Source organism: Erpetoichthys calabaricus, chromosome 7, assembly GCF_900747795.2.
Source record: "Erpetoichthys calabaricus chromosome 7, fErpCal1.3, whole genome shotgun sequence".
In the NCBI taxonomy this organism is placed as follows: Eukaryota; Metazoa; Chordata; class Cladistia; order Polypteriformes; family Polypteridae; genus Erpetoichthys; species Erpetoichthys calabaricus.
The window spans coordinates 112,288,154-112,306,118 of NC_041400.2; the positions used below are offsets into that span (position 1 = coordinate 112,288,154).

Below are 17,965 nucleotides of genomic sequence, written 5' to 3' on the forward strand. Positions count from 1 at the left end.
TCACAATTTTGTCCTTGTCAAAGTTGCTCAGACCTTCAAGAACTGACTGCTCACTTGCTGCCCAATATATCCAACCCCTTGACAGATGCAATTATAACAAGATAATCAGTTTTATTCACTTCACCTGCCACTGGTTTTAATGTTGTGGCTGATCGGTTTATTATAAAATAGTAATAACACTGTTTATTTGATGGAGTTTGAAATGTTAAACTTCTCTCGAGGTAACTAATTGTGATACAGGAAGCCTTGAAAGCAGAATTCTTTTGATTTCTAAAGCTGTTTTTTTTATAGTACAAGGATTTTGAGTCTTTTCCAGAAAGCAGGAATCAGTCCATTATTCACTTCACCTATAAGTGGTTTTAATGTTGTAGCTGACTAATGTACATTAGAGTGCATGGTGATACAGTATTTAGTACCGCTTCTTCACCTACTGTACATCTAGAGGCCATCTCTGATTCCCACCAGATTACTGCCCATGTTGAGTTAATGTCTTAGTGGGCTTCCTTCTACATCCTAAATATATACATGTCAAGTTAAATATAAAGCTGTGTGATTTATGAGTAAATAAGTATGTCTAATGGGTTTGAAGCATATGTCTTTTTGATTAAAAGAGTAAACTAAAGCAAACATTCAACGTGTATGAAACATAACAGCATAAGCAACTCTGGCGACCCCTTGTGGTGCAGCCGCGTTTTGCAACCGGCAGCATTTTCTTCAGAAGGTTCAGCTGCACAAACATGGAAGGCCATGCATGGGCTCTAGCGACTTTAAATCTGGACGATACCGAGAGCGGCCAAGACGAACAAACATCAAAACAGCGAAGAGAAAGTGATGATGGAGAGAACACTAAGGGATTCGCCGACCTCTCGGAGCTGCCAGTAGAGATCACAGAGAGGAGGCCCACGTGTTCGAGGTGCAGGTAAGAGGGGCGCTTCTGCGGGGAACGGAGACGATGAGAAAGAGAACACTGCCACCTCGTGGCTGTAGGGGACACCTGACTGAGTTGAGAAAAAAAGATGAAAACACATAGTTGGAATCCGAGAACAGCTAAAATGGCTCATTCCGACTCGAATATTGTACAGTCCGGAAACTTCTTTGCTCAGCTAACAACGCATCGAGATTTTTTGGTTACAAGAAAACATCATTCTAGATTTCTGAATCCGCTTTTTATTACATATTATCAGTTCAAATCCGCGTAGTGGATGATTTTTTTCCCTTTATTACAGGAGGGCGTTCCTGCTTATTATAAACAAGACATCATCATTAAGCGCCCCGAGAACGGAAAGTTGCGTCACTTGAATAAAAACCCCTACGGAAACAGAAGCAGAGCGTTTCCAAAGTACTGAACCCTTTTTTGTAATAAAACATATATAAATGTGCATCACATGGCTGTTAAAATCCGGTAGTGATTTCGACACACCTCTGTTACCCTAGCTTTTGAAATGAAACCCTTAAAGTAATTAGATCTGCTCAAGCGGTTCATCCTTTTTAAAGGCAAACCCGTGCGTGGGGAGGCGTTTCACTCGCAATGCCATCCTGACGCCGCTGATCAGTTCAGCCAGTCTGTGCAGGCTTTGACGACGCTGCTGTGGATCGTAAATGATGCCCTTTGTGTATTGTCCGCTATGCTGTTTTATAAACTCTTGGTAAAAGTATAATGCGTACTGTTTATCAAAATGCTCAGACACAAAGCATATTTCCCAATCATACCATTCTTGAATTAGAAAAGATTTTTCCCAGATAGAATACATTGATGATTCCAGCAGACCCCCGTGACCCTGTAGTTAGGATATAGCGGGATGGATGGATGGATTCTAGATGACAGCTGAGCGACATGAGAAATTTTGTTTATGAGTTGTTTTTCAAGAGTTAAGCATTAAAATTAGATACGATACACTCTGTCCAGGCTCTTGTGGCGCTTACGTCATATGTTGTGTTTTGTATTTATTCCATTTGATTGTTTCTTATACTTGCTCCAAATGTAGTGTTTCGCGTAATTATCTTTAAAATTGTGTTTAATTCTCACAATTTTCTGTTGTATAAATATTAAAATACATTAGTAATGTATCCATTGACATAATATACAAACATTAAAAAAAGAATTATTTACGTAACAAGAATCTCAACACCTGAGACAAGATGGATTCAGTGATTCACATTACGAACTATTTAAAGAACTGAGAATCTTTTACTGTTTTATTACCTCTGTGCCTTTAATGTTTTTCTAATGCGATTTTAATGTCTATACAGAGAAATACAATAAAAGGTAAGATTCTAAAATTTAGACAGATTGGAACGACGGTACGGGCAACTGTATAGGCACCGGCAAGCACAAATGCTGTACCATCCGTGCAGGAAAACTCGTAGTGGTAATTGGGCGACCGTTATGCAAATGAAGAAAAGCCTGCGCAGATACCCCGTATAAAAGGGGAGCATCTGCACAGCCGTCTGTCTTCAGTGACAGTACACTGACGGCTGGGTCAGCGAGTCCATTACAGGATCGCAAACCAAACCAATAAGACAGCCATGAAAAGGAGCTCCAATCCACACATTGCTACTATATATAAGAAATTTACCAGATATTGAAAGCACATTTATTATATTTTCAGTTACATACATTGAAAAAAGAACACAATTTAAACAGACTTGGATTGATTTTTTTGGTCATTCTTAAGAGTAATACAAATCTATCATTCCAAAATATTTAGAGTAGGTGCAGTGAAAAATCTATTTTTGCCTGTAGAGTCGCCTCGAAAGCTTGCTTATTGTAATCTTTTTAGTTAGTTTAGTTAGGTGTCATTTTGCTTGACTTCTCATTACATCCATAATGGCTAACATGGTACAACACCCTAGTACCATAGAATAGGTGCAAAAAAAAAAACAAAGTGTGTGTGACATTCATCCTCTCCTCTACAGAAACTACACTTTGGGGATATATTAATATTGTGCTCAGGCGTGTCTGTCTGGGGAGGTTGCCAACTGGGATCCCGAGCTGTTCCGTCATGTTCTGGGTGCAGCAACACACTCTACCAGTGCATGCTCCCTAATCCGACCTGACCTGACTGGTGTTCATAAGAATTACATTTTCTGCAGGAAATTACACCTTTATGATGAAGGAGTTCAGTAAGAATTTACATAAATAAAATAAATGAAACACTTTAAGCATTGATCAGGCTGAAGCAAGGGTTTATTGCTAGACACACACAAATGCCCTATGCCATGCTAAGGCCCTGCTACTTACTGCTCCTAAGATGTGTGTGCTTGTTGCATCGAGCAGGCTGCTTTTATAAGTTCACGCATGCTATCATGTATTTCTTAACAAGTGTCATTTCTCTGGAAGAAAAAATTATCTTAAAACTAACAGGAAGGTTAATTTTGAAATAAGCTTCAGAGGCAACTTTGCTATTACAAACCACAGAAAGAAACGTAAGAGTCTTAACGTTGCTGCTACATTATTTTCATAAATTAATGTGTAAGTTAAGGCTAAGGTAATAGCTAGAAATGAGCAAACATAGGTTAAAGAAGTTATGAGCTATATGGGTAGGGCTGCCAACTCTCTTTCTCTGGAAATGAGTACATTTGGGTCAAAAAATGAGGACGTTTGAGGACACCTTTCCCTATGATGCCATAATATGCCCTTTATGTCTTATGTTTTTTTTTAAATTAAATAAACATTTAGTAGCAGTTTATCACCATAATTATGATGTGATGTCCACAATCACAGTCACTGGCAATCTAATAACCCATTAAATATTTTGAATATGTCAAGCCTCTTAAATTAACAGACTTCATTCCTTTCATTCCTGTTTGGATAACTTAACTGTCGTAAACCTGTAAAGAGTGATATACATGGTAAATTCACTTCTAGTAAAATACATTTTTGACTGAAGTTATTTTTCTCTGTAAATCTGGGTTCTTAGATAAATATGAATAGAAATCTTAACATAGCATGCTACTGAAATTGAATTTTATGAGCATTAGCCCCTCAACTGCATCTGTTCTGCCCTTTCGAAAACAAAGATATTTGCTGTTCAAGTAGTCTGTGAACTTGCACTTTCTTTTTGGCCTAATGGGTATTCCTGAATTTATGTAAATGAAAGAATTATGAAAATATTATTACATTACTTGAGAAAGTGACTTATTAATTGATCAACTGATAACTAAAAAGATATTGCATTTATATGACAGAATAAATATTTGATTTTTTTTTAATTAACTGAAACTTTAATAGTTGACTCATTCATTTGCAATTATAAATGCATTGTGGAACAACGGGTGGTAATAACAATATTTTTCATTAAGATATTACAAGGCAGTACTTACTCACACTTAAATATGACAGACTGTACCTGGATATATGAAATTTCTTGTTTAACCAAGCGGCTGAAAGAAGAATTGAAAATAAGATCTCACATAGTAAACATGAAATTGTAATTTCGATTTTGAATAAATTCAGTTACTTACGGCGAATTAGGATTACAAATAATTAAGGAAAGGAACAACATTTATAATGAACTGTCTACTCGCCAAGAAGATAAAGCTGAATTCAAAAGATGAAGTGAAAAAGCCAAGTTGGACAGATATCGACTATTCTCGTCAATATCTGCGTTGTTTAGTACCGGAATAGAAGTGATGATTCTGGGAAAAAAGTGTGTGCACTACTTCTGCAAATGCTGATTGGTGTACGGCTTTCAGTTTTTACCAATGATAAGTATAAGGAGATTTTCAAATTTTAGGAGCCAAAATTCTGGACATTTTTTTAAATATTATAAATTCCTCTCAGACAGTCCATGGCACGTTAAAAATGAGGACATCTCCAGGAAAATGAGGACGGTTGGCAGCCCTATATATGGGCCCAAATAAAATATAACTCAAGACTGCTGCATGGTTAGAAAAACAATTTAACCCTTAGCACTCATCTTTCAAGATTTTAACACCCCAGAATTTCACCAACTCCTACAATGATAAAGAGTAAACCAATAGGTGTCTTCAACAAGAGAAGATCAGTAGGACTTGAAGTTTTGCATGTCACATCAACTGACCCCAGGGGTTCACCTGTTAATGAGTTACAAGGTTTCAAAGTTACTCTTTTTCACAAAGTTTTGTTTTGTCCGGCACCTACTGACTCACCAGTACAAGAGAACCTCCACGTATGATATGATGTCTAATTATGCAGCATGTTGAACTTTTTGGGGTTCCCATCTATTTTTTGGAACTTATTTTTGACCGTCCAGATTCGAAAATCTCTTCCTTTTTATGCCAGATTTGGACCATATTTTGTGGAGCAAATTATACCCTTATGATGCTGAGTAAACCAATAGGTGCCTTCAGCAAAAATGATCAACAACAACAACAACAATATTTATGTATATAGCACATTTTCATACAAATGATGTAGCTCAAAGTGCTTTACATGACGAAGAAAGAGAAAAAAGACAAAATATAAAAAATAAAATTAGGCAGAAGGAAGGACTTGACGTTTTACATGCCACATCAACTAACCCCAAGGGTTCCTCCCTTAATGAGATACAATGGGTCAGATTTGCCCCTTTTCACAAAGATTTAAAAAATGGGGATCTGTAATATAGGCAAGTGAAGTGTTGTTTTATGCTGTTTTTGAGGTTCTTAATCAGGAATATGAAGTTTTTGATATTTGCTTCTTTACTAGTTGTTCTAACCCTCTTAGAAGGTTTAAAACAACAGATGTCAAAGATAGATAGATAGATAAACATGTGGGGCATTGTTTTAGACTATTTCAAGGTCAGTGATTATGAATGTGGTGTTATTTTTGATTTTTGATCTTTTACTGGGCATCTAGCCCTCTATGGACCTCTATACGAGGATGAAAAATGACAAATATCTATTACAATTGACAATATTTAAGCTTTAAGTATTTAAATTGAAGCACACATTATAGTATTTCAAATATCTGATGTAACTATTCTTGTTTATTATGTACTTCTACCGCATGAAGTAAATCATTACATTTCTTATGAACTCCCTGAATTAGGGTGGTCTATACGAATTTAGACTTTTTATATTTATGAATTAATAGGTTAGTTGGGTACAATTTATTTATTGTTTTCAAGTGGAATTCTTTAGCCTTGTTTGGTAGTTAAAATTTATATGGGGCAGACCTGGAGCCTCATTTATAAAGCTTGTATATGCACAAAAAGAAGTTCAATATGTGCATATGCAACTTCCCATGCAAACGGCTCAGTGATATGACTCATAATAAGTCATTATACATATTAATATGATATGAATTATTGCACATTATAATAATTCATATCACCGAGCCATTTAATATATTGTGTTAACGTGACAAATATAGAAAATATCAAAATTGTTGAATTTGATGTACAGACTGTATTTGAGATCCTTTTTAAGAAGGCCAATGCTGCATATTTTTATTGAAGAAGTTTTTTTTTGGTTTTTCATCAGTTTATATTGGCTGCCTGTTATCCTACTAAGTGACAACAGCTAACAGGTCAGGAATATCTCAGCCAAGCTTCACTCCATTATACCCGCCGTGCTGAAAGCAATTAGCTGACTGAGGAAGCCCTACATCCAGTTTTTGTTTGGGTTGGGTGTACTTACTTAAAACATAACATATTTTTGCCAACATAAAAGGGCAATTTGTGGCAGTGTTTGATAGAATCCTGTTTAATAAAACCCCTGTGTGCGTCCAGTGTCCGTGTGTGTGTGACTTCTGGTGAAGTGCACATGCGCGGGGCACGGTGCACTGTTTCAAAGGCCGCCTGATGCGTCACACAAGACAGAGAGGGCGGGACCTATAAAATATCGCGCGGCAGATCCAATCGGATTTCAGTAAATGAGGTAAGACCTAAAACAGAAAACACGAAAAATCCAATCGGGTACGGAGACGCAGACACCAGCTCCCCCATTGTTGTGTAAGTGTTCACTCTGAGGATGTCAGACTTGCGATTAAGAAAGCTTGGCCCGGTAAAGTGTAAAGTAAAAGTAGATTTATTTTCACACACATTACATCAGTTGCTGGGGAGAATCTGCTGATTGCCCACTGTTGTGACAGAAAATTAAACGCATATTACGGACAGCAAAGCCAGTACTACTGTCAGAGAAAATTACAGGCATTTTAGGGAAAAAATTTAATGAGGTAAAAGGTCCCTTGCCATTTAATATAGACTGTTCCTACTAATGTTTATGGACTACTGTTCTAGCGCCCGTTATTGTAACGGGCTTAATGTCTAGTAATAAATAATCGGATAACATTACTGCACTTATATTTCAATAAGGACATCTAGTGAGAATGGAGCTGCTTTTATTAACTACAAACTGTCAAATTTCATTAGTGCATAAGTCATATATAATGCAAAGATGAGACCGACAAACATCACATCTTTGTATCAACCCATGATTCACTTATTTTTTTGTGGACGTCAATTTTTCATATGTTCTATACTATTCGTTGTATTAGCAATTGTGTCATTACATGTAGTAGGTAATAGGGTAATAGCGGCTTCCTGCTCAAGACACTAGCACCATACAAATTCTGATACCCCAAGAACACAGAGGAGAAACGCTATATGGTCTAACGGGTCCAGTCGTGGAACACAGTCAGATGTTCTTGAAAGCAGATATTGGGGGGGGATGTGTTTAAACACGTCAGGAGGAAGGCTGCTACCAGCCAATGAACGTCTGCAGCATCGTGACTGCATTAGCATTACGTTGTGTTCACAAACGCATGTTTACAACGTGTTTGGGGTTTATAAAGGGTAAGTTGCATAGAAATGTACGTATGCCAGGTTTTATAAATCTGATATTTTTATGTGTACAAATATTTTCACACTCGAATCCACAAAAAGTTTTATAGATTAGGCCCCGGGCCATAGTCCAGTTTATGTACCCAAGTGTGGAACTGCATCTAATGGGAGCATTATAGATGGAGCTATCCAAACTCAGAGTGATAGTCCTGATGTGAAAGTTCTTACATTTGTGGTTTAAAATCAAGATCCCATTTATTGAAAGAATTAAGACCTTTCTCTCAATCTGATAATACAGGGTGGTGCAGGCAAACCAGAAATTTTGGAACTAGGTGTTGGCGACCCTGGTGCATCGGCATTTGTTTGGGATCAATGCAGCCTTGTTTAGAATCCCTTGCCTTTAGTTATAATGGAGCAGTGGAGTTTTGCGCAACGAGTGTTCACTGTGAAAGCCTTTTATAAGAGTCGTGATAGTGTGACTGCTGCGCAAAGGGAATTTCGGCGTCATTGCCAGTTATGATGTCATGATTGTGTCCCATCTGCTCATGCGATTACAACTTGGGTGTGTAATTTCGAAGAAAAGGGCTCAGCCTTAAAAAAGAAGTCCCCAGGTGGAGCCACTTCGCATACTGCCCAACAGTTGATGGCAGCTATTTGACGATTGTTTGGAAGGCGTATCATTTCATGCAACGGTGACATTCCATGGCTTCCAAGATCCCCAGATCTCACTGTTTGTGATTTTTTTGTGAGGGGACATCCTAAATGCCAAGTGTACCGCACACGTCCTGCAACCATTGCTGAACTGAAAAGGAGGATTGGCGAGGAAATCACTGGAATTTCCACAACAGGCTGTCAGAATGTGTACGGAGAAATGGACAACACCTTCACAATGTTTTCTTCAAAACATAAAATGAATATTGATTACCATCATTAATTGCATATCCTGTACAATACATTTAATAATTAAATAATTTAATAATTTTGTAATGTGCTTATTCGTGCATGGAGCGTCAATTGAAAATTTCCCGTTTCCCAGCGCGACCCAGTATAAGAAATGTGATTTTATCAGTAATTTATAAATTACTATTTGTTACCAGTAATTAAAAATATTTTTTATTTTCTGTTTGAATACTGCTTTATATCTGGAAGCATTTCCTATGCTTCTCTTCCTTTTGCACCTTTGCCGGCAGCGGTGAAGTGCTTTAGACATGGGAATGGCCCTGTAAATATATTAAATGTATTATTAAAATTTATTGTGATTATTTCAACATAAATAAATGCCTGCTGCCCACTATGTAGAACAACACTTGAACTGATTGTATTTTGTTTTAATAATTATTTTAATATTCCAACATGCAGTCTTGTAGATTGAAAACATTCAGCTTTTATTATTTATTATTTAGAAACACTCTTTATATCTTTGGTTTGAGACCAGTGCTTTGATTTGCGGTTGTCTTGTGTTTAATTAATGAGTGTTGAGATCTTCACACATTCTAAGTACTTGTTTGATGGGGCAGGTACTCACCCCACATTTCGATAAGCAGGTACAGAAAATAAAATACATGGATGATGTACATTCAGGTTACAACTACATGATGTCCTGCTGTTAACTCTCTTACATTAAGCTGTTTAAATTATCAAGTTATTTACTTATTTATTAAATATTTAAAATTCTATTGACAATTTTTTTAAAGACACGTATTACTATTATTGTCCTTGTATATTCTTCTTAAAGGAACAGTCATTACTAAACATTTTACTACATACAGTATTTACTGTGTGTATAATTTGTATGTGACAAATAAAATTCATTTTGAAAACAGGTCTATTCAGTTTCAATTTGTAAAGTGCAGTTTATAAAATGTGCAAACAGAAGCACACAATTCAATGTAGTGTGGGACAGACTGACATTATCCAATTTTGCTATGCCTAGAATACAAGTCCTGGCTTAAAAGCCAGGACCATACACTCTTAATGCCAGTTACAGTAAAAGTCTCATTTTTCATGACGAGGCCCTACTTCAGAATATAGGCTCTGTGTTTTATCCGATAAGATGATTGATTCCAGACCAAGTAACATTGCAAAGTCATCTCCTTGAGCAGGGGTTCCCTACCTGTGGTACCTGCACCTACAGGGTGTTCGACAAATAGGAAGGCTGTGTAGCAATTTGCCAAAATTGAGTGAGGTGCGTTTTCCAACTTTATTGTTTTGCCATTTGTAGGTCATTTATTATCCAGTGCTCCTATTCTATGATATGAAAGCAGTCAAACATTGTGTGTGCAATTGTCATCTGTGAATTAGCTACAGAAATGCGCATTCTTGTGTGTTACTTGTTGCGGGCGGAACGGTCTTAAAGATGAATAACTTTTTCGAAGAGAATGGAATTTGGACCTAGAAATGATCTGTAGAGAAATGTGAGGTCTAGTGTTGATTTCTTTACAAGCCTTGATTGTAAAACATCACTGATTTTGATGTTTGATTGACATTTTTGCTGTTGGCTGGGGAGCAAGGTGGAGTGGATTGGCTGCAACATCTGTTGCTTATACTCATCCCATCTTTCCTGCCGTAGGTCCTGGAAGTAGTGGCACATCAGTTTCTACATTACTGGTCTTATCAGGGGACAAAGCTCATCGACTGTGTGTCATTGCTTATTGGTACGTTGGCACCTGTTGCTTCACAGGGACCTAAAATTCCCCAAACACCTTGATCTTTGATCATGTATCATTTACTCATGATGCTTAATGCTTCACAGGATACTCCAAACCCCGGATCATCAATTAAGTGTCTAACCTTCACGGGGGTCTCACTTACAAGATCATTGAGATTTATAAAGGTAAATTCCTTAATTTATATTTAAATTTTATGCACCAAGTTACAAGCTTATTTTTTTGAGTTCAATTTGTTCACCTGCAGTACTGTATGTGGTTCAAAAATTAGAAATTCGACTTCTTCATCTTCAAATATGATATTACTTTTGTAGAGGGTGTGAACATAAGTCAAACATTTTCTAGGGGTGCGGAACATAGAAAAGATTGGGTACCATTGTCCTAGAGGTACCAATTTGAACAAAGGACCATAACTCAAGGATGATTAACATTGATGGACAGAACTTTGTGCCAGTTATCAACTAAAAGAATGGGCTTACGGCAACAGTTAACAAATGACAAGACGTCTGATTCTTCCTCTTAAAACCTCAAATACACCCTAATGCATTGCTTTTTTTATCAGCTCACTACTCAACATGGCTGTGCCTTCTGCTGTACAGCAGAGACCCCAGTGTTTATAGGGTGTGGCTGCAATTAAGTTGTAGCAATCCCTTCTGCTCCACAGGGTAACAGGGTTTGGACTAGAAAAAAGGAAGACTGTCCAGGAGCTGGACTAGGTGTTTGTTAATCAAAACCTTGCTAAAGACAAAAAATGTCCGAGCAGAGAAGGACCATATATGTAAAGCTGAGCTGCGTAAAGCTTTCTGAAAACGGTAACTGACTGATCACCAGTGATCCTGCAGGTGTAATTTTGCTAGCAACCGACAACACTGTATGTGTAAGAACCTCAAAAAAACTTCAGTACTGCCAACAACCCAGAAGGTACAACTATGGTGAACAAGGAGACGAGCACCTAAAACAAAGAAAGAAAGCTCGCTGACGATTCTGCCACATCTCATGAGAAACCTGACCAGGAAAGGGACAAAGAATCGCTTACATCAGACCATAAGTGCACCTACTTTGATTACAAGATTTATTAATTGTAACTTGGTGGTTAGGACAAAGTCAGCTAATGTATTACGGTATTGGTAAACTGTAACTAAAAGTTGTGAAGGATAAGTTCAAACTGTTACAAAGTTTCTTCATAAATCCAGTAAGACAGTGCAGAGCAGCCACTTGCATCCATGCACACACATAAATTGTGTTGGAGAAGGTAAGCCAGTGTAGATTAGCTTTGAGCAAATGAAAGCCACATTACAGTCAATAGATGCTTACTAAGTAGTTTAACACTAGAATTACCAGAGTCTACAAAAAAACTTGTAGATCCGGCCTACCTTAAAGCCGTTCTCACCTCTCCGCCAGCGTCTTTTGTCTTCTAAATGTGCTGATTAAGACGAGCAGCAAGCAGCCGGTTATTCCATCCCCCACTGTCGCAGAACGTTCACTAAGTTTTCCCAGCTCATGCCTTGTTTGATTATCTGGGAGTGACTGAACTGCTGGAGTTTTAGGGTGGAAGTAATAGATCGTTATTTGGAACACACACATTTCATGTGTGTTCCGTTTCTACAGTAATCTGTGTAAACACATTGTTAAAACAGAAACTTTTTCATATTTTAGTAATAAATGTTACAAAATGTAGGCATAAACTATAGAATGTGTGAAACCTGAAGTCCAAAGATCAAATAAACACTTTTACAAAAGGTTCAAGAACGATACAACACCTTCTGTGGTGTAACGCTAAGATTTGCAGACTCAGAGCGCAGCAGCCCTGCCGTGTCTCAGAAACCCGAGTTTGATTCTCCGCTGGGGAGAAAGTGTTATTTTTTTTTCTTTTCAACCTCAAACGGACATAAAATTTATAAATAGGTATGCACTGTAAATCGTTAAGTTTAAAATGTCGATCGCGGTTATTTCTGTTGATTAATTCATGCTTTTTACTTAGAGACAGAACAGGAGATTATTCAGCTTATGATCTGACTCTAGCAGTGCCAGTATAAATTAACACCTGATCTGACGCTGTTCGTTTTCAAATAATATTGCATTACTTCGACAATATTTTCTACACGGAACGGAAATCAGCAGTTCTTAGCATTGCACCACACAAGCTGTCGTATCAACCGCCTACTGTAACTTACTTTCTTTTTTCTTCAGTTATAGTCTTGAATAAAAGTGCACTTGTTTTGTTATACTTGTACATCAACATATGTTCCTGTGTTTGAGCTGTAACGGCCGACCCCTTACCCAGCCGGCAGCTACACCTCCAAGACCTGTGGCCTGGATAATTTACTGAGATGAATCTAACTATCAAGCCGTACCTCTAACAAAGTACAATTTTCCCCATAATCGACGGTGTAAATATAAACTCACAAAAGCAGATATGTAAAATTATACTGATTAAATGTATTAAATGTAACAACAAGACAAATGCACAAATAGAAAGAAACATATATAAATTTAAATATCCCTCCACCACATCAACAACGAGACACCACCATATATAAATACAACAAAACCCTCCCTTGCCCCTGTAACATATAACAAACAACACTAATAACAAGAAATGAATGATATACTGAATGATCGTGAACTTGAGTCTGGTTATAAAAACTGTCCTGAATACAGATGACTGAACTAGAGAAAAATGCGTTGTTTGATTTTCCCGGAAAATGGAGCAACCTCACCGTGATTGCTCGGCGTATGGTGGATGACGAATTGACCCCGGGGTCTCAGCAGATGAAGGATGAAAGACAGTCCGGCAAAATGAAAAACAAACTGGTGCAAAGGTGCGATGTGAAAAAAACAGCAAGTAAGTTGATACGTGGTTGAAAACAAATGGTCTCCTTTCTCCTCTCCTCTCTCTTCTCTCTGTTCCCTCCTGATGGCTTAAATAGTCCTGTGACGGCTGTAATTGATTAATTGTGAACAGGTGTTTTCCAGGTTAGAGGCTGTGGTCTTCTTCCATCATCCGTCCCCCTTTACGGGGATGGCATTTACTGATACACACACATAAACAGCAAACGGGACAATGGAAACGAGACGCACTCAGTACTGACATTTTACAACACTAACTATGTAGCCCCGCTACAGAGCGACACGGGCATGCTCAAAAAATACACGTGTAATGCCACGAAAAGTGCACGAAGACACATCAGTTCGCAAGCATTGGTACGAGAATGCAGACACAAGTACACTGCAGAGCTATAGCGCGTCTTTATGTGAAAACAGCAGTGTCAAATGGGGAGTGTCTGATGATTGCATATAGCACTGAAGTTACTGCTCTTTACTATGCTTTCCTCTGCATGTCCTGGAGTACAAAAGAAACAGCATACAGCAACATGTGGGGACTGGCAAGATTGGGGAAAAAAAACATGCGGTCACTGATTACAACCGCAAGATGTTATGCGAATGAATATGAATAATGTTGCATCCGTGCCACAAACTTTTCCGAAATGTACTATACAGGTCATAAAACGAATAATTCCAAATATCATATATACTGTGACAGATAGAGACGCTCTCGCTCCTTTGAACCGTAAAGACTCCCCAGAGAACCTAGGGGGAACGTTGTATAGGGAGTCTTTACGACGTAGCCAAGGCCCGACCCATGGATCATCCTGGAGGAAGACGTCCCTCACGGGGCTGGATGCTCCGTCCCACTGGGCTTCGCTGAGGGGAGGGAACTGTGAGATATGGCTGGCCATTCATCCCGGCCAATACCCCCAGGCCGCCAGATGGAGCCCTCCTTGCAGCATGGAGGTGCCCCGAATGCCAGCAGGGAATTATGGACAGTGGACTTTTAATACACAACCCTGCTGGATACCATGGGGGCCGCCAGGAGTCGCTGCAGGGAGGCCCAAGGACTATTATGTGCCCTATAACCCGGAAGTGCATCTTAGTCACAGCGACAGAGGGAATGACGTACTTCTGTTATGAAAGAGAAAAGTTTTGATCTGACCCGGAAGTGCTAAGAAGTCACATGGACAGGGACTGTGGGAGATCCCAGGGTTGAGCTGAGTTGGGAGGCAGGGTGGCTAAGCGTCTGGGAGATTGGAGGATTGATTATTGTGATTGTTATTGTAGTATTGATTGTTTATTGAAGTATAATGGAGGTGGAGGTGCTTTGTGCACATTTATTATTATAATAAATAACATTTTGGACTTTTATCTGGTCTCTGTTGTTTTTTTTTTTTTTGACATCATATACCATAAGGTGCATACTACTTCAGCGTGAGCAGGAACACTCAGTAAAACTGAATAAAAAGAAAATCAAGTGACGGTGAGATACGAAGAAGGCAGATTCACCAGTGTTTGTGTGTCAGATCTCTGGGTCTGCGGTAGTATGTATCGTGATACACTGCAGAGCTATAGCGCGTCTTTATGTGAAAACGGCAGTGTCAAATGGGGAGGGGGCTAGGGGGGTAGGGAAGGATCCTGAATGCAACTGAGAGAATGAAAAGTGAATAATAAAAAAAAAAAAGCTAACCTTTACAAGTATCATAAATTACACCGGCTGTTACAGACTGAAATCAAATGTATATTTTTATTCTAAAATAGTAAGAATAAGAGCAGTTCACTTCTCAAAACAGAGTCATGCAGGATCGAACTCGTGACCTTTTGATTCCCAGTCAGCAACTGATACCATTGCGCCATGGCAGCAGTCATAGTAAATGTGTGTCAATGTCGCATGCTAAGGCGGCTTTTTTTTCTGCAGTTATATTTTTGAATAAAAGCGCACTTGTTTTGTTATATTTGTACATTTTGTGAAAGTGTTTCTTTGATATTTGGGCTTCATACATTATATAGTTTATGCCTACATTTTGTCATTTACTACTAGAATATGAAAAACGTTTCTGTTTTAAAAATGTGTTTACACAGATTACTGTAGAAACGGAACACACATGAAATGCGTGTGTTCCAAATAAAGATCTATTATTTCCAATCTAAAACTCCACTTCACTCCCAGATAATCAATCAAGGCATGAGCTGGGAGAAGTTCGTGCATGTTCTAAGTCGGTGGGGCGATGGAATAGCCGGCTGCTTGCAGCTTGTCTTTATCTGCACATTTAGAAGACAAAAGACGCTGACGGAGAGGTGCGAACGGATTTAAGAAGCGATTTAAGGTGGATCTACAAGTTTTTTCGTAGGCTGTGGTAATTCTAGTGTTAAGAGCTTATCCATTTTTTTTGTAAGTGTACTTCAACAGTCTTCTTTTAATCAGCACAGTACAGCATAATATAATCCAATTCAATCCTTCATTTCTCCTCCCTTTCCATTTAAGCCTTGTCCACCTCCTCCCGGCTCCAACTCCCAGGTGGGGCAGACTGACCCCTTTTATGCCACACCCAGGAGTACTTCCGTTACTACAGTATTGCACAATGGAAAAACTTTTGGATCAGGAGGAGCAGCCATAAATTACAGAAGACCTTCCCCAGCAGCCCCCCACCCTGGTGCCCCTGGGACTTCCAAAAGGGCTTTCCTCCCAGACTACAGCTTTCATGAACCTCTGTGGAAGCCCAAACTGGGGGCATGCCAGAGGAGCACACCCACCTAGTCCACAGGGGGACCATTTGCCCCTAATGAGCAGTGTCCCTTTGTTCTTCCACTATCTCACACCCTTCTTGGCTGGGACACCCATCCATTTGGTTGCTACCTTCAGCATAGCATCCTTCTAGCTGGACAATCCTGTAGCTGGGTCAGTCCACCGGTGTGCATTATGCTAAATATTAAGTAGGACTCTGAATTAAAATTATCTGGCAGACCTAGATCAACAACTGAATCACACAGCAAGAACTGTGTCTTAACTTGTATACCAGAAGGCTGACTCCATCATACATCAAGCCACAGTTGAATGAAACTCGTTATAAGATAGTGTCCACTTCAATGCTCCAGATAACACTCTGTGTATCAGGACTAATGGGTTGTGTAGCAGCTGAGAGACATTTACTAAGGTAACAAAGCTGGGTTAAGAGGTTTACTTTGCCTAAAAAACAGAACATTGCTGCTGAATACAAAAAATATTGTGGACTGATGAATCGAAGTTTGTGGTTATTGGTTTTCTGCACAAATGGCCTACATTGTTGAGCTGGTGAGAGAATGAATTCACTGTGAATAAAAGTAACTGTTCAGCAGAGAGTGTTACTGTATGGTGTGGGGAAGTTTTGTTGGCTCTGTAGTTTGTGACCTGCAAAGAATGGCTGGAATCATGAATTAAAGGAGCCACCACCATATTCTCTAGTAACATGTCATACACACTGGCGTAAAACGTATTGGCCTGCCTTTTGTGCTACAGCATGATAACAACTCTAAACTGTGCCAGAAATATCTGAAGAAGGAAAGTTGAAATTGTTGACATGGCTGCACAATCATCTGTAACTCCTGTGAACCACCAGGGTGCACACAGCTCCCCAAACACCCAACACAAAAGACACAGAGCCCAAGTCCAGAGTGGGAAATGTTTTTCTCTCATTTCCCACCACTCCAGCACAATACCAACAAGCACCAAATACATAGTCCCTTCCTTCTTCTTGTTTCTTCTCTTCTCTTCCGCCTCCAGTTCTCCCACAAGCGTTGTCCTCCACCTTCCTACTCTGGCTTCCCAAGTGGAATGAGGCAGCCCCTTTCATAGAGCACCCGGGATTGCTCCAGGTGTTCCACAGTCTCTCTCCCGGTCGCACTTCTGGGTGTAGCGGCAAGGCTCAGCCGTTCTTCATGCGCCCCTTGTCGGTGGCCACAGGCCCTGAGAGTGTTGAGGTTCAATGCTCCCATCCCTGTGGCACCACTGTCAGCCAGGAGGCTGCCCTCTGTTGTACCAGGGGAGGTATTATCCCGTGCAAGCTCCTTCCCCTGGTCTTTCTGTTACGAAGACGCCCCGGCTGTCCATCACACTCCATTGACTTTATTTGAGTCAAATGAATAGAAAGATGAAGTAAAGTTTGAGTATTTAATTAATAGAATACCCAGTTTATTCAGCTGTAATCACTTTTAAAATAGACTATTTTGATAAGACTGTGTTTATCATTTGTTTAATATTTGTCCTTAATTAATTGCCATTCTGTCAATCTTTTTGTTCTGTTTTTGATGCTTGCAGTGCTTCAACTGTAATAAAACATAAGAAACTCCAAACTTTTGAATGGCAGTTGGAATGTGCATACTGTATGTATTATACAGTATATACAATGTCTGTCTGTATATTTACTATATATATGTGGGGGAAATGAGGAAGAACAAGAAGAAATTAACAATCTGTAATTTTTATGATAGTTTCATGTTAATGATCTGAAGGCAGTTGTAACCACAGTCACCAAGAACACCATTGGTAACATACTACGCAGTAATGGATTGAAATCTTGCAGCGCCCGCAAGGTCCCCCTGATTAACACTAGAATTACCAGAGCCTACGAAAAAACTCGTAAATCCGTCCCACCTTAAATCACGTCTTAAATCCGTTTGCACCTCTCCGCCAGAGTCCTTTGTCATCTAAATGTGCTGATAAACACAAGCTACTAGCAGCCAGCT

The 17,965-nt window shown here is 39.1% G+C and overlaps 1 protein-coding gene across 1 annotated transcript in view; it reads left to right on the forward strand.

Moving 5' to 3' along the window:
- The first annotated feature begins 693 nt into the window (after positions 1 to 693).
- Positions 694 to 17,965, forward strand: part of dtwd2 (DTW domain containing 2) — a 395,350-nt gene continuing 378,078 nt past the window's right edge. Inside the window, exon 1 of the mRNA XM_028805260.2 lies at positions 694 to 919. Within this exon, the coding sequence (XP_028661093.1) occupies positions 738 to 919 (182 nt within the window). The 5' untranslated portion in view covers positions 694 to 737. The remainder of the gene's footprint in view (positions 920 to 17,965) is intronic.